The sequence below is a fragment of the Symphalangus syndactylus genome, chromosome 15, assembly GCF_028878055.3.
Source record: "Symphalangus syndactylus isolate Jambi chromosome 15, NHGRI_mSymSyn1-v2.1_pri, whole genome shotgun sequence".
In the NCBI taxonomy this organism is placed as follows: Eukaryota; Metazoa; Chordata; class Mammalia; order Primates; family Hylobatidae; genus Symphalangus; species Symphalangus syndactylus.
In genome coordinates this window covers 97,843,110-97,868,875 of record NC_072437.2, presented here as the reverse complement: position 1 = coordinate 97,868,875, position 25,766 = coordinate 97,843,110, and the positions used below count along the sequence as shown (strand labels likewise).

The following is a 25,766-nucleotide window of genomic DNA, read 5'->3' as shown; positions in this document are numbered from 1 at the left end:
ATGGCTTTGTATTGTATCAACTTAGCTAGGTTGCAACTACCCTTCTCTAAATTGTTTTCCATGAATGGGTATGAGTCAGGGTTCGCCTCAAAAGAAATTTCCATGAAATTTAGAAGACAAAAGTGAAGCAGTAGCCATGTTTGTGTTCAGTAGGTCAACATAAGCACTGCCACTTTCTCACATGTTGTCATCAATCTTTTGGCTCACCTTTGATGGCATAGGGTAGCAACTGGGCTCACAGCTCCTCCAGTGCCTATCAAATCTCGTTCTCCAACTTCTCCAAATAATCCTGGGACCAGTTTGTGTGCAGTTCCATGGTAAAGTGTGCCATACCTACTGCCCACATCATCAAAGTTGCAGATTCAGAAGCAGTGAGACAGCAATGCAGGTTCAAGTTTGAGCTTATGGGTCAGCTCACTTCCACGACTTCCAAATCTCTGTAGGTTCCAGTTTAACCATGATCTCCCCCACTTCATGTCTATCATCCCTTCCCAACTGCCAGCCCTACCAACTTCAAGTCTAGCACCAGACTCAGGAGCATACAAACGCTTCCTACAATTGGTTAAAAATATATATATATATCGATCACTGTAATAAATCTCTTAAACACAACAATTTTGCTTCTTTAATCAAACCCTAGCTAACAGAGATGGAAATGTAATTTAGGGTTAGACTACTGTAGAAAGGGGGTGAATATGTCCAACTGTCTCCTCTCTACCTCATATAACCCCAACTAAATTTTTGCAACTTTTAGAAGTCAGTCGGCGTTATATGAGGTAGAGAAGAGGCAGGTGAACCTATTCAGCCCTTTTGTGGTAATCATGCACTGGCTTTCCTTCCATCAGCAAAAATATTTAAGAATTTAACTGAAGATCTCTCTTAAAGACGGCTGAACAAGAACAGCTCCAGTCTACAGCTCCCAGCATGAGCGACGCAGAAGACGGGTGATTTCTGCATTTCCAACTGAGGTACCGCGTTCATCTCACTGGGGCTTGTCGGACAGTGGGTGCAGCACACGGAGCAGGGCGGGGCATCGCCTCACCCGGGAAGCGCAAGGCATTGGGGAATTCCCTCTCCTAGCCAAGGGAAGCCGTCACAGACAGTACCTGGAAAATCAGACACTCTCACCCTACTACTGCGCTTTTCCAAAGGTCTTAGCAAACGGCACACCAGGAGATTATATTCCACACCTGGCTCGGAGGGTCCCACACTCACAGAGCCTCACTCACTGCTAGCACAGCAGTCTGAGATCGAACTGCAAGGCAGCAGCGAGGCTGGGGGAGGGGCATCCACCATTGCTGAGGCTTGAGTAGGTAAACAGGTCAGCAGGGAAGCTCAAACTGGGTGGAGCCCACCCCAGCTAAAGGAGGCCTGCCTTTGTAGACTCCACCTCTGGGGGCAGGGCATAGCTGAATAAAAGGCAGCAGAAACTTCTGCAGACTTAAACGTCCCTGTCTGACAGCTTTGAAGAGAGTAGTGGTTCTCCTAGCACAAAGTTTGAGTTCTGAGAATGGACAGACTGCCTCAAGTGGGTCCCTGACCCCCAAGTAGCCTAACTGAGAGACACCTCCCAGTAGGGGCCAACTGACACCTCATACAGCCAGGTGCCCCTCTGAGACAAAGTTTCCAGAGGAAGGATCAGGCAGCAACATTTGCTGTTCTGCAGCCTCCACTGGTGATACCCAGGCAAACAGGGTCTAGAGTGGACCTCCAGCAAACTCCAACAGACCTGCAGCTGAGGGTCCTGACTGTTAGAAGGAAAACTAACAAACAGAAAGGACATCCACACCAAAACCCATCTGTACGTCACCATCATCAAAGACCAAAGGTAGATAAAACCACAGAGATGGGGAGAAACCAGAGCAGAAAAGCTGAAAATTCTAAAAATCAGAGTACCTCTTCTCCTCCAAAGGAACACAGCTCTTCGCCAGCAACGGAACAAAGCTAGAACTTTGACAAGTTGAGAGAAGAAGGCTTTAGATGATCGGTAATAACAAACTTCTCCGAGCTAAAGGAGGATGCTCGAACCCATCGCAAAGAAGCTAAAAACCTTGAAAAAAGATTAGACGAATGGCTAACTAGAATAAACAGTGTAGAGAAGACCTTAAATGACCTGATGGACTGAAAACCATGGCACGAGAACTACATGATGAATGCACAAGCTTCAGTAGCCAATCTGATCAAGTGGAAGAAAGGGTATGAGTGATTGAAGATCAAATGAATGAAATGAAGCAAGAAGAGAAGTTTAGAGGAAAAACAGTAAAAAGAAACGAACAAAGCCTCCAAGAAATATGGGACTATGTGAAAGGACCAAATCTACGTCTGATTCGTGTACCTGAAAGTGACAGGGAGCATGGAACCAAGTTGGAAAACACTCCTCAGGATATTATCCAGGAGAACTTCCCCAACCTAGCAAGGCAGGCCAACATTCAAATTCAGGAAATACAGAGAACGCCACAAAGATACTCCTCGAGAAGGGCAACGCCAAGACACATAATCGTCAGATTCACCGAAGTTGAAACAAAGGAAAAAATGTAAAGAGAAGCCACAGAGAAAGGTTGGGTTACCCACAAAGGGAAGCCCAACAGACTAACAGCTGATCTCTCGGCAGAAATTCTACAAGCCAGAAGAGTGAGGGCCAACATTCAACATTCTTAAAGAAAAGATTTTTCAACCCAGAATTTCATATCCAGCCAAACTAAGCTTCATAAGTGAAGGAGAAATAAAATCCTCTACAGACAAGCAAATGCTGAGAGATTTTATCACCACCAGGCCTGCCCTAAAAGAGCTCCTGAAGGAAGCACTAAACATGGAAAGGAACAACCAGTACCAGCCACTGCAAAAACAGGCCAAATTGTAAAGACCATCAATGCTAGGAAAAAACTGCATCAACTAATGAGCAAAATAACCAGCTAACAATGACAGGATCAAATTCACACATAACAATATTAACCTTAAATGTAAATGGGCTAAGTGCTCCAATTAAAAGACACAGACTGACAAATTGGATAAAGAGTCAAGACCCATCAGTGTGCTGTATTCAGGAGACCCATCTCACGTGCAGAGACACACACAGGCTCAAAATAAGGCATGGAGGAAGATCTACCAAGCAAATGGAAAACAAAAAAAAGCAGGGGTTGCAATCCTAGTCTCTGATAACATAGACTTTAAACCAACAAAGATCAAAAGAGACAAAGAAGACCATTACATAATGGTAAAGGGATCAATTCAATAAGAAGAGCTAACTATCCTAAATACATAGGCACCCAATACAGGAGCACCCAGATTTATAAAGCAAGTCCTTAGAGACCTACAAAGAGACTTAGACTCCTGCACAATAATAATGGGAGACTTTAACACCCCACTATCGATATTAGATCAACAAGACAAAGTTAACAAGGATATCCAGGACTTGAACTAAGCTCTGCACCAAGCAGACCTAATACACATCTACAGAACCCTCTACCCCAAATCAACAGAATATATATTCTCAGCACCATATCGCACTTATTACAAAATTGACCACATAGTTGGAAGTAAAGCACTCCTCAGTAAATATAAAAGAATAGAAATTATAAAACCGTCTCTCAGACCACAGTGCAATCAAGCTAGAACTCAGGATTAAGAAACTCACTCAAAAGCGCTCAACTACATGGAAACTGAACAACCTGCTCTTGAATGACTACTGGGTACATTAACGAAATGAAGGCAGAAATACAGATATTCTTTGAAACCAATGAGAACAAAGACACAACATACCAGAATCTCTGGGACACATTTAAAGCAGGGTGTAGAGGGAAATTTATAGCACTAGATGCTATAAAAGAGAAAGCAGGAAAGATCTAAAATTGATACCCTAACATCACAATTAAAAGAACTAGAGAAGCAAACATTTTCAAAAGCTAGCAGAAGGCAAGAAATAACTAAGATTAGAGCAGAACTGAAGGAGATAGAGACACACAAAAAAACCTTCAAAAAATCAATGAATCCCGGGGCTGGTTTTTTGAAAAGATCAACAGAATTCATAGACTGCTAGCAAGACTAACAAAGAAGAAAAGAGATAAGAATCAAATAGATGCAATAAAAAATGATAAAGGGGATATCACCACCGATCCCACAGAAATACGAACTACCATCAGAGAATACTATAAACACCTCTATGCAAATAAACTACAAAATCTAGAAGAAATGGATAAATTCCTGGACACATACACTCTCCCAAGACTAAACCAGGAAGAAGCTGAATCCCTGAATAGACCAATAACAGGCTCTGAAATTGAGGCAATAATTAATGGCCTACCAACCAAAAAAAGCCCAGGACCAGACGGATTCATAGCCAAATTCTATCAGAGGTACAAAGAGGAGCTGGTACCATTCCTTCTGAAACTATTCCAATCAACAGAAAAAGAGAGAATCCTCCCTAACTCATTTTATGAGGCCAACATCATCCTGACACTAAAGGCTGGCAGAGACGCAACAAAAAAAAAGAGAATTTTAGACCAATATCCCTGATGGAACATCGATGCAAAAATCCTCTAAAATACTGGCAAACCGAATCCAGCAGCACATCAAAAAGCTTATCCACCATGATCAAGAGGGCTTCATCCCTGGGATGCAAGGCTGGTTCAACATACGCAATCAATAAGTGTAATCCAGCACATACACAGAACCAAACACAAAAACCACATGATTATCTCAATAGATGCAGAAAAGGCCTTTGACAAAATTCAACAGCCCTTCATGCTAAAAACTCTCAATAAACTAGGTATTGATGGGACGTATCTCAAAATAAGAAGGGCTATTTATGACAAACCCACAGCCAATATCATACTGAATGGGCAAAAACTGGAAGCATTCCCTTCGAAAACTGGCACAAGACAGGGATGCCCTCTCTCACCACTCCTATTCAACATAGTGTTGGAAGTTCTGGCCAGGGCAATCAGGCAAGAGAAAGAAATAAAGTGTATTCAATTAGGAAAAAGAGGAAGTCAAATTGTCCCTGTTTGCAGATGACATGATTGTATATTTAGAAAATCCCATCGTCTCAGCCCAAAATCTCCTTAAGCTGATAAGCAACTTCAGCAAAGTCTCAGGATACAAAATCAATGTGCAAAAATCACAAGCATTCCTATACACCAGTAATGGACAAAACGCCAAATCATGAGTGAACTCCCATTCACAATTGCTTCAAAGAGAATAAAATACCTAGGAATCCAACTTACAAGGGATGGGAAAGACCTCTTCAAGAACTACAAACCACTGTTCAACGAAATAAAAGAGGACACAAACAAATGGAAGAACATTCCATGCTCATGGATAGAAAGAATCAATATTGTGAAAATGGCCATACTGCCCAAGGTATGGCACACATCTACAACCATCAGATCTTCGACAAACCTGACAAAAACAAGAAATGGGCGAAGGAATCCCTATTTAATAAATGCTATTGGGAAAACTGACTAGCCCATATGCAGAAAGCTGAAACTGGATACCTTCCTTACACCTTATACAAAAATTAATTCCAGATGGATTAAAGACTTAAATGTTAGACCTAAAACCATAAAAACTCTAGAAGAAAACCTAGGCAATACCATTCAGGACATAGGCATGGGCAAGGACTTCATGACTAAAACACCAAAAGCAATGGCAACAAATGCCAAAATTGACAAATGGGACCTAACTAAACTAAAGAGCTTCTGCACAGCAAAAGAAACTACCATCAGAGTGAACAGGCAAACTACAGAATGGGAGAAAGTTTTTACAATCTACCCATCTGACAAAGGGCTAATATCCAGAATCTACAAAGAACTTAAACAAATTTACAAGAAAAAATCAAACAACCCCATCAAAAAGTGGGCAAAGGATATGAACAGACACTTCTCAAAAGAAGACATTTATGCAGCCAACAGACACAGAAAAAAATGCTCATCACTGGCCAACAGAGAAATGCAAATCAAAACCACAATGAGATACCATCTCACACCAGTTAGAATGGCCATCATTAAAAAGTCAGGAAACAACAGGTGCTGAAGAGGATGTGGAGAAAGAGGAACACTTTTACATTGTTGGTGGGACTGTAAACTAGTTCAACCATTGTGGAAAACAGTGTGGCGATTCCTCAAGGGTCTAGAACTAGAAATACCATTTGACCCAGCCATCCCATTACTGGGTATATACCCAAAGGATATAAATCATGCTGCTATAAAGACACACACACACGTATGTTTCTTGCGGCACTATTCACAATACGAAGACTTAGAACCAACCCAAATGTCCATCAAAGGTAGACTAGATTAAGAAAATGTGGCACATATACACCATGGAATACTACGCAGCTACAAAAAAGGATGAGTTCATGTCCTTTGCAGGGACATGGATGAAGCTGGAAACCATCATTCTGAGCAAACTATCGCAAGGCCAGAAAACCAAACACTGCATGTTCTCACTCATAGGTGGGAATTGAACAATGAGAACATTTGGACACAGGGTGGGGAACATCATACGCCAGGGCCTGTAGTGGGGTGAGGGGAAGGGAGGGGAGAGGGATAGCATTAGGAGACATACCCAAAGTAAATGACGAGTTAACAGGTGCAGCACACCAACATGGTACACGCATACATATGTAACAAACCTGCACACTGTGCACATGTACCATAGAACTTAAAGTATAATTTTAAAACAAATACAAGGATTAAAAAAAAAAGAATTTAACTGAAAAACATTGTTTTGAATGCATTCACTTCCTAAAGGAGCAAGATGAAATATTAAAACCTAACTTCTTACAGTTACGTTTACATTAAAACAAAACGGGCAGTGTTCAAATTCAAAAGAAAAATCAGCTTTAATAAATGCATTTAAACTACATTGTCTCTTATACTTGTGCTAGCAATACAAAAGAACCAACTTATTAAAAGACGTATGTGCCATCTCTAAAACCAATTCAATCTAGTTCCCTCTTGAACATACCTTTTCTTTAATCTGCTTAGCTAAAGTCAGAGCCATAAACAAATATTTGTAAAATGATCCTAAAGGGTCTTTTGGACTTGAGCTGGTCCTACCTAACCATTTAAAGATAAATGTCCAACAGCCCTATCTATTTTTAGACTGAAGCAGTTGAGACAAACAATTACATTTTAGTATTTTTTCCTCAGAGTAGAAATATCAAGAGGGGTAAAGTTCAAAGACAGCTAAAAAAAATGATATTTTCTTCCAGTATCATCTGGTACCATGTTTCCCACTGCTGTCTATCAGGTTGCTGCTAATAAAGAGGAAAACAGACAACAGTAGAAATATGGCTGTCCCTTTCACCAGCCTTCATAAACATTCATTAGCTCTTAGCTTTCCATCAAATAACCTATTCTTATCAAGTGTGTGTGACTGAAACAATACTGAGTTTCTATCTTATTCTAAAACAAGATGTGTGTTAAGTTAGCAACTGTGCTTAATGCCCAGTTTAAAATGAATGAAAATGAGTGTGAACAGTTCTGGATATGGTGGAAAAGAATTCAGCAAACTCACTAAAATAACCTTTCCACAAATAACAATTATAAACCCTGGGAAAAAAACACTTTTAAAGAATGACTTGAAAACAGAGGAAAGCAATCAAGAGCAAGTAGAAACTGGAGATCTGACCATGAAAGAAGGGAAGTACACTGGAGGAGATTCAAATTTGTACAGCATTACTTCTGAGGACACTCCCAGTTTGCAGCAGCATAGGGCAGATAGAGCTCAAGCAGAAAGCTGTTTTATTCAAGGCTACAAAGTGGCTAGAAAATCCAAGGGAAAATTCAAAGGAGAGAGCTACAGTAGGGAAGCCTCAAATACTAATATAAAAATATAAACTCCTTCAAATTATTTGCTGATCCCTGAACTTCATATGCTCAGGGAAGATTCCAAGGATCCTAGAAGAAAACAACAACTAAAAAGCTCAAAGAACTCGGCAGCAATTTTAGCTGCTTCCACTGCGGAGGAGACATGAGCTTTAAGTTTGGACAAGTGAGAAGGGCTTGGTAAACACCTCAAACTTTTTTGTTTTGTTTTGAAGACGAAGTCTCACTCTGTTGCCCAGGCTGGAGTGCAGTGGCACAATCTCGGCTCACTGCAACCTCTGCCTCCCAGGTTCAAGCAATTCTCCTGCCTCAACCACCCAAGTAGCTAGGATTACAGGCACCTGCCATCACACCCGGCTAATCTTTGTATTTTTGTAGAGACAGGGTTTTGCCATGTTGGCCAGGCTGGTCTCAAACTCTTGACACCTCAAGTGATCCACCCACTTCGGCCTCCCAAAGTGCTGGGATTACATGCATGAGCCACTGCGCCTGGCCAACACCTCAGACTTTCTACAGACCCATCTTAAAACAGAAGACCAAGTTTCCACAAATTCAATATAATCAGCCACTAATTTTAACATTCATCAACAGAAGATAAAAAGACTTTAGAGATATGATGTATCATACCCACTCCTTACAACAAAAATTTTCTATTTATGAAATGAAGCAGGAAAATGTGACCTACTATCAAGGGGGAAAAAAGAGTAAAAAGCCCATTAATACAGACAAAGGAATAAACAAGGACTTCAAAACAGCTATTATGAATACATTCAAAGACTTAAAGAAAAATATGGTCACAATGGGGAATCTTGGCAGATAAATGGAATTTTTTAAATGGAATACTATAACTGAAGGGTGCATTCGTTGAAAACAGGCTTCACTGCACATCAGATACAACATTTAAAAGAGTCTCTGAAAAACAAAGAAAAAAATTAATACATACTCATGGACCAATTTTAAACAGAATAATGTATAAGCAGAATCTCAAGAGGAAAAACAGAGGAATGGGGCAGAAAAGGTTTTGTTTTTTCGTTTTTTGTTTTTTGTTTTTGAGACAGAGTCTCGTTCTGTCACCCAGGCTGGAGCACAGTGGCACAATCTCGGCTCACTGCAAGCTCCGCCTCCCGGTTTCACACATTCTCCTGCCTCAGCCTCCCAAGTAGCTGGGACTATAGGTGCCCGCCACCATGCCTGGCTAATTTCTTTTTGTATTTTTAGTAGATGGGGTTTCACCATGTTAGCCAGGATGGTCTAGATCTCCTGACCTCATGATCCGTCCGCCTTGGCCTCCCAAAGTGCTGGGATTACAGGCGTTGGCCACCACGCCTGGCTGGTATTTTTTAAGTAAGGTCTAAAATGTACCGAATTTTGGGAAAAAGTATCAACTTACAAATCAAATGGGCCAGGTGTGGTAATCCCACGCCTGTAATCCCAGCACTTTGGGAGGGAGGCCAAGGCCGGCAGATCACAAGGTCAGGAGTTCAAGACCAGCCTGACCAACCTGGTGAAACCCCATCTCTACTAAAAATACGAAAAATTAGCTGGGCATGATGGCGTGCACCTGTAATCCCAGCTTACTCGGGAGGCTGAGGCAGGAGAATTGCTTGAATCCAGGAGGTGGAGGTTGCAGTGAGCCAAGATCAAGATCACACCACTGCACTCCAGCCTAGGTGACAAAACAAGATGCAATCTTGCAAAAAAAAAAAAAAAAAAAAACAACAACAAAAAAAAACAAGCTCAGCAAACTCCAAACAGAATGCAAAAACAATTCACAAATTCAATATAACTTTATCCTACTCAATATGAATGTTATATTTATATGACAATAACTTTCAACATCAAATTGTTGATAGTTAAAGAAACAATGGAGACCAGAGAAGAATGAAATGACATCGTTAAAGTGATTAAAGAAAAAAAACTGAGGCCGGGCATGGTGGCTCATGCCTGTAATCCCAGCACTTTGGGAGGCCGAGGCAGACAGATCACGAGGTCAGGAGATCGAGACCATCCTGGCTAACACAGTGAAACCCCGTCTCTACTAAAAATACAAAAAATTAGCCGGGTGCCGTCGCAGGCACCTGTAGTCCCAGCTACTTGGGAGGCTGAGGCAGGAGAATGGCATGAACCCGGGAAGTGGAGCCTGCAGTGAGCTGAGATAGTGCCACTGCACTACTGCCTGGGTGACAGAGCGAGACTCCTGTCTCAGAAAAAAAAAAAAAGCCATCAACTGAGAATTCTATATCCAACAAAAATATCCTTGAAAAATGACAGTAAAATATAGATATATTTAAAGTAATGAAAACCGATGCTATTACTAGACCTATGCATCATGCAACATTAAAGGAAGTTCTTGGTGGCATGTGCTTGTAGTCCTAGCTACTCAGGAGGCTAAGGCAGGAGGACTGCTTGAGCCCAGGAATTTGAGGTTACAGTGAACTGAGTACACCACTGCACTCCAGCCTGAGCAATACAGTGAGACCCTGTCTCTAAATAAGTTAATAAAATGGAATATTTAAAAACTACAATAATCTCAATAAATACCAAAAAGGGGAGAGGGTATCTGACAAAATTCAGCACCCATTAATAATTTAAAAATAAAAATCCTGGCCGGGCGCGGTGGCTCACGCCTGTAATCCGAGCACTTTGGGAGGCCAAGGCAGGTGGATCACAAGGCCAGGAGTTCGAGACCAGCCTGGCCAACATAGTGAAACCCCATCTCTACTAAAAATACAAAAAAAAATTGCTGGGCGTGGTGGCAGGCGCCTGTAGTCCCAGATACTTGACAGGCTGAGGCAGGAGAATTGCTTGAACCCGGGAGGTGGAGGTTGCAGTGAGCCAAGATTGCACCACTGCACCCCAGCCTGGGTGACAGAGTGAGACTCCATCTCAAAAAGTAAATTAATTAATTTAATTCAATTAAAATCCCAGTAAACTGGAAGGAAACATCGTCTGATTTTTTTTTTTTTTTTAATCTACAGAATATCCACTGCTGACATACTACTTCCTGGGGAAAGACTAAATGCCTTCCCCCTTAAGATCAGAACAAGATATTCACTCTCATTAAAAAAAAAAAAATTCATCATTTTAAAACATATTTTATGTTAACATTGAAATTAATTTTCTTTTTTTCTTTTTTTTTTTTGAGACGAAGTCTCGCTCTGTCGCCAGGCTGGAGTGCAGTGGCGCGACCTCCGCTCACTGCCATCTCCGCCTCCCAGGTTCAAGCAATTCTCCTGCCTTAGCCTCCTGAGTAGCTGGTACTACAGATGCACGCCACCATGCCCAGCTAATTTTTGTATTTTTTAGTAGAGACAGGGTTTCACCATGTTAGCCAGAATGGTCTCTATCTCTTGACCTTGCAACCCCCGCCCCCCTTGCCGCCCCATCCCCACCTCCAACCCCCACCCCACCTCCCAGCCTCAGCCTCCCAAAGTGCTGGGATTACAGGCATGGGCCACCGCGCCCGGCCTCTTTCTTTTTTCTAAACAGACAGGGTCTCTCTACATTACCCAGGCTGGACTCGAACTCCTGGGCTCAAGCAATCCTCTTGCTTCCCAAGTAGTTGGGACTACAGGACCATACCACTGAACCCAGCCATTCTCAACATTTCTCTTCAATGTTGTATTGAAGATCCTAGATGCTGCAAGAATATGTGAAAAAGAAATTAAACGGCCAGGCACACTGGCTCATGCCTGTAATCCCAGCACTTTGGGAGGCTGAGGCAGGAGGATCACTTGAGCCTAGGAGTTCAACACCAGCCTGGGCAACATGGCGAACCCCATCTCTACAAAAAATACAAAAAAAAAAAAAAAAAAAAAAAAAATGAGCCGGCCATGGTGGCACTTATCTGTACACCCAGCTACTCAGGAGGCTGAGATATGAGGGTGGCTTGAGCCCAAAAGTTCCAGGCTGCAGTGAGCTATGATGGCGCCACTGAACTCTAGCCTGGGAAAGTGAGATGCTGTCTCAAAAAAATAAAAAATAAAAAGAACTCAAAGCACAATCCATAAAACAAAAAGTTGATTGACTGGACTTCATCAAAATTTAAAACTTCCACTCATCAAAATACACTGTTAAAGAAAAGGCAAGCTACAAAACTGGAGAAAATACTCTTAATACTCTGATCTGACATAGAATTTGTATCGTGAGTACATTAAGAATTCCTGCATATCAATAATAAAAAGATAATCCATTTTTTAATGGGCAGAAAGCTTGAAGAGGCATCCTACGAAAGAAAATATACTGTCAATAACCATGCAAAAAGGTGCTCAACATCACTAGATATCAAGGAAATCCAAAATAAAACCACAATGAGATACCCTTCCACACCCACTAGAATAGCTAAAATTAAAAAGATTGACTAACGAAGTGTTGGTGAGGATGTAAAACAACTAGAACCTTCATATATTCAGGTGGGAATATAAAGAGGAAAACCACTTTGAAAAACTAGTTTCCTGTAAAGTTAAACACACATATGCCTATAAACTAGCAATTCCATTCCTAGGTATTTACTCAAGAGAAATGAAAACACATGCTTGCAAAGACACCTGTATAGGCCTTATTCATAATAGTCAAAAACTGGATTCTACCCAAATGTCCATCAACAGAAGATAAACTGTGAAATATTCCCCCAGTGAAATATTACTCAGCAATAAAAACTGATACATCCAACCCCATGGATGAATCTCAAAATATGTTAAGCAAAAGAAGCCAGATACACAAGAGCACACACTGTATGGAGATAGAACAAAACTAATCTACATTCAGAAATCAGAGTGTTTGGAGGCAAAAGAAATTGAATGGAGAGAGCAACAAGGGAATGTTATGGGGTAATAAAAAATGCTCTACATCTTCTTGTGGTTATTGGTTACATGTGTACAATCGTCACACCTCATCAAAGTGAACAGCTAAGATCTGCACATTTTACTGTATTTTAATTACACCTCAATAAAAATAAAATTTTAAATTTCTAAATAAATCTGTGAGCTTAATATTGTATTAATTTTCCTTTTCTTGGGTTGTCACACATATGTTTAGTATATATACATTCTTACACACATTCCATAAATACTCATCATCTACAATATGCTGAAATCTTTGCTAGATCCCAAAGTAACTGCAAGTCTATGGCCTCAGGAAGCCCACCTTGGCCTCCTAAAGTGTTGGAATTACAGATGTAAGCCACTGTGTGTGGCTGCCAGGATTTTCTTTTATTTTCTTATAGGTCCTTTGAACCCCCCAAACAATGAAATGTTCTAGCATCCTATTGTTAGACCCTTTGTCTCTGTGTCTAATTGATATTTCTCTGCTTATTAACAGCTCAGTTTGGTTTATTCACGTGTCCAAATTCCTCCTTTTCATCTTCTATTCAGGACATAATAGGAAGGTTTTTCCAATACCTAACTCTTCTTTTAGGGAATGCACGGTGGTTCTTCCTCCTTCTCACAGACTCTGTGTATACCTTTATTGTGGAAATCCCCTGCTGTGTGTTATTATTTGTTTAAGTATGTGGTTCCTTCTATATGGTTGTGTTTTTAAACACCCAGAAGGATATAACATAACATTAACATATATAAACTTTTGTAGGAGTCTAGGAATGAGGCAAATGGGGAAGGAATGAGAGTTTTTTTATTGTATATCTTTTTTCTTTTTGCCATCTTACCTTTGGAGTATATATGTGCATAGAATTTAAAATAATAATAACCTTTAAAAATACTATATCAGAATCAACAGGATTTGGTAACTTATTTAATGTGAGCGGTAGGGGAGATGGAGAAGTCGAGATGACTCCTAAGTTTCTAACATGATGATAAACCTAGTCATCTCTTACAACTTTTTTTTTTTTAAGAGAAAGAAATCTGTTATTCATCAAGGTACAAGTTGGAAAGACGTTAAAGAGTAAGAGAAGGTAGATCAGTTTGAGACGTATTGTACTGGAGGTGTTGTGTCCAACAGTGCACTAGAAGAAGAAGATGGGAAATTCAGGAGAATGGTCAGGGGACATAGTTGTTACTAGAAGCCTTGGAGAAGAAAACACGTATATGAGGCTAATTTATCTAGGAATTACTTATTCTGTAAGACCAATTAACAGGGATGAAACCAAGACCCACAGAATAAACTAAAAAAGCAACTATATCAAAACGACAGCGTAAGACCATATATTGGTATCCTTTTCATACAGACATCAGGCTCTCACTAAAACATTATTTACTAATTTAGTCCCCCAGGTTCACAACAGATTAGAAACATCAAAAAAAGGTGTAGGAATAGCTTCCAGAGGCAATCATCTGGCAGCAGCATGAGGGTACAAAAACAAATAATTTAAGACTTCAAAAACCATAGCATTCTTTACTCTTCATTAAAGCCAGAAATCCCATCTTTCCATCATCTAAGACTTGGTCAAAATGGTCGGTCCTTCAAGAATTTTTTCATAGTTCCTATACTCTTAGAGTAACATGACTAATCTCCATTTGTCAAGTTTCCAATTGCAAATATTGTATTGAGACCTTCCTGAAGGCACTAACTATACTCTGGCTTGTTTTATAATTATTTTTATACCAGCCTCTTTCCTCCCACTTGAATATACATCTCTTGATTGAATATCTTTCATCTTTATATCTCTAGCCAGCACTGCGCACCACATCCTTGCACAGTATGCAAGTATGCAAACATACATTCAGTAATTATCCCATTTTTGCATTCTCTAAAACTATGTAAATGGACTTTGCCACACATAGCCTCCCTGCAAAAAGTCATAACTGCTTTTTTACTGTGTACTTACATTTTGGCACCAACCTAAGCATTTGACCTGGCTTATCCCAAACACTAAAGAAATAAGGGGTGATGGGAAGTGACAGCTAGTAGGTTCGGGGGTTTTATTTTTATGCTTTTTAACCAGCATATAATTGTACATGTTTGAGGGTTACGTGGTGATACTTCGATACATACAATGTGTAATGATCAAATCGGGGTAATTAACATATCCATCACTTCAAACACTTATCATTTACTTGTGTTGGGAACATTCAAAAGCCTCTCTTCTAGCTAGTTGAAAATACGTAACAACAACACAGGTTTGAACTGTGCAGGTTCACTTATACATGGATTTTTTTCAGTAAAAGTTACAGTGTGCCTGCCTCTCCTGCCTCCTCTTCCACCTCCTCTATCTCTTCCACCTTGCCACCCTTGAGACAACAAGACTAATCCTTCGTTTTCCTCCTTCTCCTTAACCTACTCAACAAGAAGACAAGAAGGCTGAAGACCTTTACGATGATCCACTTCCACTTAATGAATAGCAAACATATTTTCCTTCCTTATAATTTTCTTAATAGCATTGTCTTCTCTCTAGCTTGCTTTAAGAATACAGTATGGAGGCCAGGCGTAGTGGCTCACACCTGTAATCCCAGCACTTTGGGAGGCGAAGGCAGGCAGATCACCTGAGGTCAGTAGTTCAAGACCAGTCTGGCCAACATGGCGAAACCCCATCTCCACCAAAAATATAAAAATTAGCCGGGCATGGTGGCAGGTGCCTGTAGTCCCAGGTACTCCGGAGGCTGAGGCATGAGAGTCACTTGAACCCATGAGGCGGAGGTTGCAGTGAGCCAAGATCACGCCACTGCACTCCATGTGTTGACTGTTTTATGCTATCAGTAAGGCTTTCAATCAACAGTAGGCTATTACTAGCAAAGTTTAGAGAAATAAAAGTTATATGTGGAGTTTCAACTGCACAGGGCTTGGTGCCCCTAACCCCTTCGCTGTTCAAGGGTCAGCTGTAGTCACCCCGTACAACACTAGAACCTATTCCTCCTATCTAGCTAAATTTTGTAGCCTTTAGCCAACCTCTCTCTATCCCTTCTCACCTCTTGAGGAGCCCCCATAATATTCTCCATAATGGCTCTACTAATTTACATTTGGTTTGGCGTTTTTCACAGGAGACAAAAATGCTCCAAAATCAGACTGTGATGATGGTTGCACAAACCTATGAGTATCCTAAAAAACAATGAATTGTGTATTTTCAGTGGATTATGGTATGTGAGTTATATCTCAATAAAGCTGCTTTTAAAAATGAGGTTTCTGCTATTAGTCCCACTGTTCAGATTAAGAAGTTGAGATTTAGTAAGATTAGGTAATTGCTCGTTTAGCTAGAGGAGATAAAAACCCAAGCTGTCTTGACTCTTAAGTCTATATGCTTAAATTAACCACCATGCTCTTCTGCATTCCTTAGAAAGGGACCCCACTTATCAAGCATCACATCCTGATATATCGTAGGAGCATATATCACAATATATGCTCCTAGGGATGTTCAAGTCTATTATGACCTATTTATGTTACCCCAGAATTCTGCCTAGGAGAGTCGAAAGCTGAAAGGAATGGTACCAAAGAGACAGAGGGAAAAAGTGCTCAAGAGCTTTTACTTAGGCCAGGTGCAGTGGCTCACGCCTGTAATTCCAGCACTTTGAGAGGCCAAGATGGGCAGATCACCTGAGGCCAGGAGTTCGAGACCAGCCTGGCCAACATGGTGAAACCCTGTCTCTACTAAAAATACAAAAAATTAGCCGGACATGATGGCGTGCACCTGTAGTCCCAGCTACTCAGGAGGCTGAGGCAGGAGAATCGCTTGAACCTGCCAAGGCCAAGGCTGCAGTGAGCCGAGATCGCACCACTGCACTGCAGCCTGTGCAACAAGTGTGAAACTCCATCTCAAAAAAAAGAAAACCAAAAACTAAGCACCCCTCATCTCTGGGGCAATTGAAATACCCAGGTCCAGGCTGCCATGCCTGACAGGAAAAGAGGAGAAAACCAAATGACAGTATGAATAAAAATCAAATGATAGTTGAAGGTGGGAGGGAGAAGTGATGAGACAGGATAAGCAGATGGTACAAGGTGGGGCTGACTCTATACAAAATTCATTTGCCCTGACTCTCAAATCTCCCTTCCTGTGTGTCGCTTCAGCTTCTCTTCTACCTTATGTTTACACCAAGTCAAGGGCTTTCAATACTCTCATACTGACCCAGAGTTGTTCAAAGCCGGGTGCTGTAGCCTCTCCATTCAGAGCATTGCTCCCCGTCAAGGTGCCACGAGCCCCAAAATATTTTTCCTTTTCTAAAAATCCCACCTCTCTCAGACCATCTTAGCTCTTAGGTAAGGGTGAAGGTAGGTGGTGGGGGCAGCAAGTAAATTAAACTAGCATTAAACCACTTGATTAAAGACTATGTTGCAAATGACCTCCCACTAATAAGCATATAAACAAATGTTTACCTTCACTCACAAAGAAATACAAACCCAAAACAAGACAAATTTCATACATCAAATTGGCAATATTTTAAAGTCCAATGTTGGTAAATACATGTCACAGGCATTCTCATAAACTGCTGGTTAATGTAAACTATTACAACATAGTACTACTCAACAGGAGTCAGAAAAAATAAATTATGTTATAATAAAATATTCTAATCATTTCTTAATTATGTTTATCTGTATGTGCCAGTATGAAAAGAGCTTGTGACTTAACTAAGGAAAAAAGTAAATTACAGTTAAAAAATAAAATAGTAGGCCGGACGTGGTGGCTTATGCCTATAATCCCAGCACTTTGGGAGGCCGAGGCGGGCAGATCACGAGGTCAGGAGTCTGAGACCGGCCTGGCCAACATAGTCTCTACTAAAAATACAAAAATTATCTAGGCATGGTGGCACACGCCTATAGTCCCAGCTACTCAGGAGGCTGAGGCAGGAGAATCACTTGAACCCAGGAGGTGGAGGTTGTGGTGAGACGAGATCGCCCCACTGCACTCCAGTCTGGGCAACAGAGCGAGACTCCATCTCAAAAAATAATAATAATAATAAAATAAATAAATAAAATAGTAAATTACAGTACAACAGTATAATAATACTCTTTGTACAATTTTTTTTTAAGTAAACTTTTAAGAAACTGTTAACAGCGGGTTACCTGTGGGGGGAGGAGAAAAGTAACATTTTTTACTCTCTGTACCATTAATTTTTTTTTTTTTTTTTTTTTTTACCATATACCTGTATAACTTTTTACTTAAAATACACAATTGTTTAGGTACTCTACTCCCCTAATACAGTACTTAAGGCCTGCAACTCTCACCCCTGCAATTTGCCCTGCATCTTGCTCCTGCAACTTGCCCCTGCAACTCTCACCCCCACACCCAACCCAAAGCATCCCATATATGAAAGCTAACTGAAATTACCTGTTAGAACTTCAGCTACTAAATAATATTTTAGAGATATGAAGCTTTCCTTCAAAATCTCTTCAATTACTTCCCTAAAATGACCTCTGAGGAGAAAGAATCCTATCCTACCTAAGGAAACACAAACTCTCATTTCTTTTCAGGTCCCTAACCATCCTCTTCTAGAGAAAGACAATGGTCTTGGTTATAAGAGCCCCTCCTTCTCCTTATGGGATCTAATCTTGGCTAATTTCACTCTCCCACATAAAAAGAGCAATCTCAACTGTCACTGAAAAGGAAGGAGGGCCTGCTCCTTCGGAACTAAGTAACAGCAGAGATCCTACTCTCTGGTCTGTCTCAGCTCTCATCACCTTGCTGTGGATGGCCAACCACTACTCTACACTTCTATAGGACAGGGTGTCCTCAGTCCTGTTTAGTGCATCATCCCTGGTACTGTATGTATATGGAAGTTTTGTACCTGTTCATTTTAACTGAATCAGGTAATTATCTGTCAAAAAAGAGAGTGGCAGGCTAGTGGAATACTTTTAGGCCTTAAGAAGATGCCTCAAAATAGTTTCTTACTTTAATCAGTCCTTCCCCCAAGCCTGTTAGCTTTTAAGTTTTACACAGCTAAACCAAGTTATTTCTAATTACTACCTATTATTAATGTCTAATTATTAGAACACAATGATTATAGATACTTTTTAAACCTCAAAGGCTTTAAGATTTGAACAACTAAATTTTATTCATCTAAGTTTTAGTATGATTTTTTCACTGTGCATGATCACTCATGCCAGCTAAAACAATTACAGTCTCAACACAGCAGATTTATTCTTAATTCTGAACTAATGAGAAAGGATTCTAAAACCCTTTTCAAGTAATGGGGGGAAATGGTTAGAATCAGGTGGTTATAACAGAACAGTGTGAGGAAAGGGCTTACCTCTACTCTCCAAGGAGTCAGAATTGCGAACCATTTGGCAGCTTCTTAACTAAGCTTCAAAAGTAAATACACTCTCAGAGAAATTACTGGGCTTATTTTTAAACTAAGTATTTTTGGAACCTTTAACATTCCCGAACAGGAATACGAAAACCAAATAAAACGCCTATTGTAACTAGAAGTGACAGATGACTTGTGTAGCAAACTGAGTTTAAAAATGAAAAAATACATGCACACTCATGCACGCACTGTATCTTGTAACAAAACAAAGGTCAATACTAACTTTCCCAAATTACTCTTAGAAGTTTCACAAATAAATAAATAAATGCCATGTCAAGTAATGTTACATAATGAAAGACGGCTCCCGGAGACAGAGAGCTACAAGAGGTTATCTTCTGAGACAACCTAAATGGACTGAATCCTAAACAGAAATTATTAAAAACCAGACGCTGAAACAGATGGCTAACCACAAAACTTTATTCTTGGTTAAATGAATAAAAAGGTGAGAAGAGGATGGAGGGTAATGTGCTACCCTGAATTTTTATTAATAAATATTGCTAAATCCTGAATAGAACAAAAAAAGACAATGGGGAAACTTCTAAGCTTCCAGGATATCTAAGGGCTGCCCCAATTCCACCACATGAATATGACTGTGACCTCAGATAAATCAATGAAATTAAAATCTGAACCTAATTTCTCATGTATAAGTGCGTTGGAGATATCCTTAAGTTTTCTTGTTGCTCTCTAACACTAACAGAGGAAACACAAATGTATTCTTTTCCAATATACGTTATATACAGTCCATGTCATTCAAGAGTCCATATGCCAAATCATACCGAGCACTCCTGTTAGTTCTAAGGCAGTCTCTAAATTTCCCAAGAGGAATAAGCAGAAAGAATACAACTTCCCGAAATATTCCTTCCCCACAAAGTTTTGGGTATTTTCTACCATTGCATTCTTCTCCAGGGCAAGCCCTGTCTAATATAGAGTATCACTTAATCTTAGGCCTAATAAATTATTGATAAAGCCTGCTGCTCAAAATGTTACTTTGTTAAACAAAGCTGCAGAACAATTTAAACAACTTTCATCCAACAGCCAACTCGGTAGAATCTTATTACAAATAAGCTTAATACAAACATCTCATGACAAGAATCGCTATCATCACCACATCTCTCTCTAATATGAGGGTAAAAATGAGAGGGGAGAGACATAACACGAGAGAATAAAGGCGACAAGAGTAACAAAAGCTGCTGTAAAAGAAAAGTTAATACAGGGAAAATCAGCCTTAACCAAAACAAAGAGAAAAGAAAAAAGGCCAAGACAAACACTACCTTCCCATTTAAAATACACCTTTAAGTAAACGCCAGCTGAGAAGAGAACAATTTTTAAAACCAACAGAAAAAGGAGGAAAATGTCACTATTTTGGTAATTTTTATAAAGTCTAAACTGCATCTTGTTATACATATTTGTAAATGTACATTAAGTACATATTTTATTTCTAAGGAATAATGTTCTTAAGATGTGTTTTTACAGTTACGTTTCTGAGACTAAATCTATCTTCACAGAAAAGGTCCCATGTAACTTTCACCTACATATTCAGCACTACAAATTTTAATTAGGTTTTCTGCTATCACCATGAGATACAAGATTAATTGTTCCACGAACTGACCTGCATACACCATTGAATACTCATTTTATTGTCCCTAAAGATGCGAACATCTCAGACATGTGTACTGCATAAAGAGCTGTCTTTCAAGTCCATATTTGTGGCTTTTAACTACTTCACCTGACCACTACATGAGTTAATATAAAAAACGTTCTGTCTGGGAACTCTGGATATGTTAACTGAGAACAATGACTATACTGCCGTTCAAGTATTGGGTAATTACGATTTATTTACAGCTCGCCTCCTGTATGTAAACACAACTTGAGTTTTTGAAGTTTATTAGGAAGATGGTATAGGATTACCCAACTCTCTCCACACCGCAGACCAACCCTCTAAATTAAAGCTATACCCAAAGTTTGCGAAACTATTTCATCAACAGAGTAGGATCAGTCGGGGCACCACTGCCCATCCATTACCTCTTATTAAAAGTACGAGAAGCACTTTCTTCGACATAAAAAAGAGTTAACCCTCGCTAGGGGAGAAAGGCTGTTGAAGACGCGCGTGGAGTAGGTGGGTAGCTGCTCTATCAACCCTTCCCGGAGCTCGCCCGGTCCGCGGCAAGGAACGCAGCAGCCTGCAGTTCCGAAGGCGAGGGGCGGCGTTTCTGGTTTCAGTCATTCCTCCAAAATAACTGTCGAGCTACTTAAGAGTTAGCTTTCACGTCTCTACCAAAAACCAACAGCAGTAGCAGCAACAACAACAAACAAGGTTTTTCTCCGGACCGAAAACTTTCAAAGTAACATTAAAATAACAGTGCAAAAATAACGAGTCACAATTGCACACCATTTTCCCCGCCGTTCCTTCTGAAAGGAAAGCTAGAACCCAGTTGCCGCCTGGGAGGAGTCCCTCCACGCCAGCGCTGGGCTCTTCTTCAACTGGGTCCTCAGGTTCCCCGAGCACCCACTCGGGGCGGCGCGGTGAGCGCGATTTCCCTCCGGCGAGCGGCGAGGCACAGTGCAAAAATGTCACGCTCAGCCCGTCCCCTGGCCCGAAGCGGAGGCCAAGCGGCGCGCGGGGACCCCGCGGCGGGGGCGAGAACGCCCGCGGCCCCGACCCGCGGTCCCCGCCCGCCCCTCGCCCGGAAGGGGGAGAAGCCCGCCCGCGGGAGGATTCAACAGGAGCACCGCGCCGCCCGCCTGCCGCCCGGGAAACAGCCGCCCGCCGGCCGGGGCGCGGGGGGAGGGGCGCGGCGGCGGCGGCGGCGGCGGGAGGGCGCGGGCGGCCGGGCGGCCCCGGGACCCCCGCCCGCGCACAAGGTCACCGCCCGCCGCCGCCGCCGCCGCCGCCGCCCCGGCCGGGATCAGAGCGGCAAGTTTAATTTCCAGAGGCTGCGGCAGAGCCCGCGGCGTGGAGGCGCGCGCCGGCCGCGGGGCCCTCCCCACCCCCACCGCGCAGCCGGCCCGCGCCCCGCGACCCCCGCCCCGGGCCACTCGCTGCAGCCCCCGATGCCAGGAGGCGAGTCGCGCCTGGCACCCAGGCGGGCGGCGCTTCAGCCCTGCCACACACACACACACACACACACACAGCGGCAGTGGCGGCCGCTGAAAAATGGAGCGCCGCAGCCAGAGAAGAGAGACATTTTCCTTCCGTTAACTGAATTGTTTCCTACCTCCGGGTTGCCGACTCGCTACTCCTCTCACTCCGGGGCTCTCCGGGATCCGCCGCCGCCGCCGCCGCATCCAATCGCCTTCTCCCCCCCCTCCCCTTCCGCAGCCAGCCCGGCCGTTCCTCCTCCTCTCCGCTTCAAAATGGCGCCAAGCGCTCTTCGGCGGCTGCTCCAATCGAACCGCCGCGGACAGCACCCGGGGGCAGGCAGAGCGCGGCATGGGTGCGCAGCGCCCCCTGCCGACCAGACGGCCCCGCGCGCGCCCGCCCTCCGAGCTCCGCCCCGCCCCGTCTGCGCGCGCGCACGTCCCTCCTCAGCCCCGCCCCGTCCGCGCGCACGCAGCCACACGGGCACGCCGCCGCGGGGGCCGTGAGACTGGCAGCTGTCAAGGCGTCCACTGCCCTTGGCGGCTTCCTAGACCTCTACCGACAAAAACCACACCGATTGTTACGTAGCCCTATCTTTTCAGATAAAGGTTGGGAGATTTCTTTAGACACTGACATTCAGCACAGGTGTTCTGATGGGTAAACAGAATTGGTGTTAACTACTTTGCTCCTCGTTAACTCTGACCTAGTAGTCTCGGAATGCCATACAATTAGTTTTCCTACACTTTACGTGTTATGTCTTTATTAAATCTCCCCGCTTTCCTAATTTGAGGAGTTGTTTATAGGTGGTAGGCTGGCGGAGACACAGAGTAATTGAGCCTGTGACGAAGCATTCCATTCCTTTGGCAGAATTGTCCTTATTAGAGGAAGAAATTATCTGGAGACCACAGGGACACATTCCAGGAGGTGGGTCTCCTCCTCTCTTCACCTCTAAGGGATGCCAGCCCCTCCTGCAGCTGTAGAGTGGGTTTAGCCTGGTCACCACAGCAGATCACCTACCTTGCCGGGAAGGTTTCCTCCCCAGCCAGGTCCCTGCCAGAGCTGAAGAAGGGACTTCCTCCTCTTTTTACTTTAATATCACCCCTGCTGTAAGGAAGTTTCCCCCGATATGATGTATTTGGTTACTAGAATTTTGTTCCAGGGAGAATTTGTTTCAACAATGAACAAGCAAAGGGTGAATGAATGGATGACAGTAGGATACTTATCAACTGAAACAAAAGAGAGATAATGCTGATATATAAACTAATGTTACTGTGTTAGAAAAGGTATGTACAGCGGTATTCCATCGGACCAGGGCACCTAAAGATACTGAGACCTCTTCATTTCCATTTTTGTGGGATTCCCTGGACAATTCCACTTCAGTCTCCTCCAGTGCTTGCTAGACCAATATGTTGTGTTACTGTATTCCTATGTCCAAGATTTTGCCACTGAATACTCCAGGTTCTACCCATTTTATACATTCCTTGAGGAAGTCTACTATGAGTTTTTTCTGCCCTCTTTTTTTTTGGCTAATTTTTTGTAATGTTTAGTAGAGACAGGGTTTCACCATGTTGGCCAGGATGGTCTCGATCTCCTGACCTCGTGATCCACCTGCCTCAGCCTCCCAAAGTGCTGGGATTACAGGCGTGAGCCACCGCGCCCAGCCAAGAGTTTTTGTATAAATTATTCGGTGCTCTTATCCCCATCATTGGACACCTAGAAGCCTCAGTAAATTTGCTGGTTGTATGAATTGTTTAAGAATGTCACTCTACATCTTGTATATGGCAGTGAGTCCTCAAAGGGCTGAAGGTGTCACGTCAACTTTGTGAGCAGTTTCGCCAGTTTCACCATTAACCCTCTCTCTTATAAAATGATGCCTTGAATTTCAATGAGGCCCAGAATACATATTGCCCACATTAGGCTGCTAACACCACAGGATTAAGCCCAAGAAAAGAGTGGGCAGAAAGGAGATAGCCTTCAAAACAGCTACATGGTAAGGGTCAATGGGGCAATTACCATTAGGACAGACAGAGGAAAAACTCTAAAGCTTTAATGAGGCATAGTTTTAACGAAAGGGCATACTTTTATATGACTGCAAGTGGCTTTATAGAAATCAGTAATATAAACCTTCATTTAAAACAATACTGTTTGGGAAAACTAAAATCTAAAATTGATATTTGAACAAAAATAATCTTCTGTGTTTGGGATTTTTAAAAATAGCCAAGTTGCAATTCATTAGGAGCAACATAACACAACATTATTTAAGACAGTTAAGAGTGTGAACCATTCAAAACTCAGTTGTGAATGCTTTCTACTCCAAGAAAGAGAAATTATGTAGGAATTATGTCCAAATGCTGGTTTTATACAAAAATGGTTAGGAGAATTGTCTTTGATTATGAATAACCACAAATGTAGTTCCCACCTCTACTAATTTTACATTGCCACTATAACAAATTATCACAAAGTTGGTGGCTTAAAAGAGCATAGACTTATTGTCTTACTGGAGTGCAGAAGTTTGACAGGTATCTCGCTGGGCTAAAATCAAGGTGTTATCAGGGCCGTGTGTCTTTCTGGAGGCTCCAAAGGAGAATCCATTTTCTTACTATTTCCTTCTTCTAGAGGCTGCCCAGATGCCTTGGCTCAAGTCCCCCTTCCTCCATCCGCAAAGCCAGCTCCATGGCGTCTCTCTGATCTGCTTTTGTCACCGTAGCTCTTCCTCTGACTCCCTCATCCACTTTTAATACCCTTGTGATTATATTGGGCCCACTTGGATAATCTCTAATTTAAGGTCCATTGATTAGTGACCTTTATTCCCCTTTGCCATGTAACATAACATACTCAAAGGTTTGGGGATTACGACATGGATATTGTAGGGGGACCATTATTCAGCCTGCCACATTACTCGTATTTGGGTTACCTGGGCTTTTTTTAATAGAGTCCAAAGTTGAGGTTAAAGAGGTTAGGAAGTTGAAAGACATCAGGAATGCACGCAATTAACCTGGACAGTCCTAAATATACCCCCATGGCCCCTACTGCATTTTGAGTACAGCCTTGTTACAGTACAGCATGGTTTCCAAAATGTGGTGAAATGTTTATCATATCATACATAATAGAGCACACTGGGCAGCTAATTAGTAAATGATGAGACTGGGCCCTACCTAGACAAACATTACCTGTTCAGCATAATTCAAGGTATGTCCCAAAGGCTAGACAAGACAAAAATATGATCCCTATTAGCCTGCAACAGTGCTGAAATTCCCACTAGACTAATTTATTGGGTTAAGGCATCGGATTCTCAGAAGACATGTTGGAATGTGGTTGTGTTACTTGAAAAAGTTAGGCAGGGCTCGGTGGCTCACGCCTGTAATCCAGGACTTTGGGAGGCCAAGGCAGGTGGATCATGAGGTCAGGAGTCCAGGACCAGCCTGGCCAAGATGGTGAAACCCCGTCTCTACTAAAAATACAAAAATTAGCCGGATGTGGTGGCAGGTGCCTGTAATCCCAGCTACTTGGAAGCCTGAGGCAGAGAATTGCTTGAACCCGGTAGGGGGAGGTTGCAGTGAGCGGAGATCGCACCACTGCACTCCAGCCTGGACAACTGAGCGAGACTCTATCTCAAAAAAAAAAAAAACCATAAAACACTAACCCATTTGTATCCATTAGGAGAAACTAAGC

The 25,766-nt window shown here is 42.1% G+C and overlaps 2 protein-coding genes across 11 annotated transcripts in view; one reads left to right on the top strand and one right to left on the bottom strand.

Annotated features, from left to right (window-relative positions):
• The window catches only part of PDS5B (PDS5 cohesin associated factor B), a 189,614-nt gene extending 167,219 nt beyond the window's left edge, over positions 1 to 22,395 (bottom strand). For 3 of the 10 annotated variants that reach the window (XM_055244893.2, XM_055244895.2, XM_055244899.2), the window contains exon 1: positions 22,231 to 22,395. The gene's annotated coding sequence lies outside the window, so the exon portion shown is untranslated. The remainder of the gene's footprint in view (positions 1 to 22,230) is intronic. The other 7 variants (XM_055244896.2, XM_055244898.2, XM_063619284.1 and 4 more) reach the window with 3 other exon arrangements.
• On the top strand, positions 21,584 to 23,208 carry LOC134732585 (basic proline-rich protein-like). Its single transcript, XM_063618515.1, has 2 exons — positions 21,584 to 22,702; positions 22,898 to 23,208. The coding sequence occupies exon 1, from the start codon at positions 21,584 to 21,586 to the stop codon at positions 22,598 to 22,600; it is 1,017 nt and encodes a 338-aa protein (XP_063474585.1). The 3' UTR covers positions 22,601 to 22,702; positions 22,898 to 23,208.
• The last annotated feature ends 2,558 nt before the right edge of the window (positions 23,209 to 25,766 follow it).

Coding starts and splice junctions, on each gene's coding strand:
- LOC134732585 (XM_063618515.1), top strand. CDS start 21,584: ATGTCACGCTCAGCCCGTCCCCTGGCCCGAAGCGGAGGCCAAGCGGCG.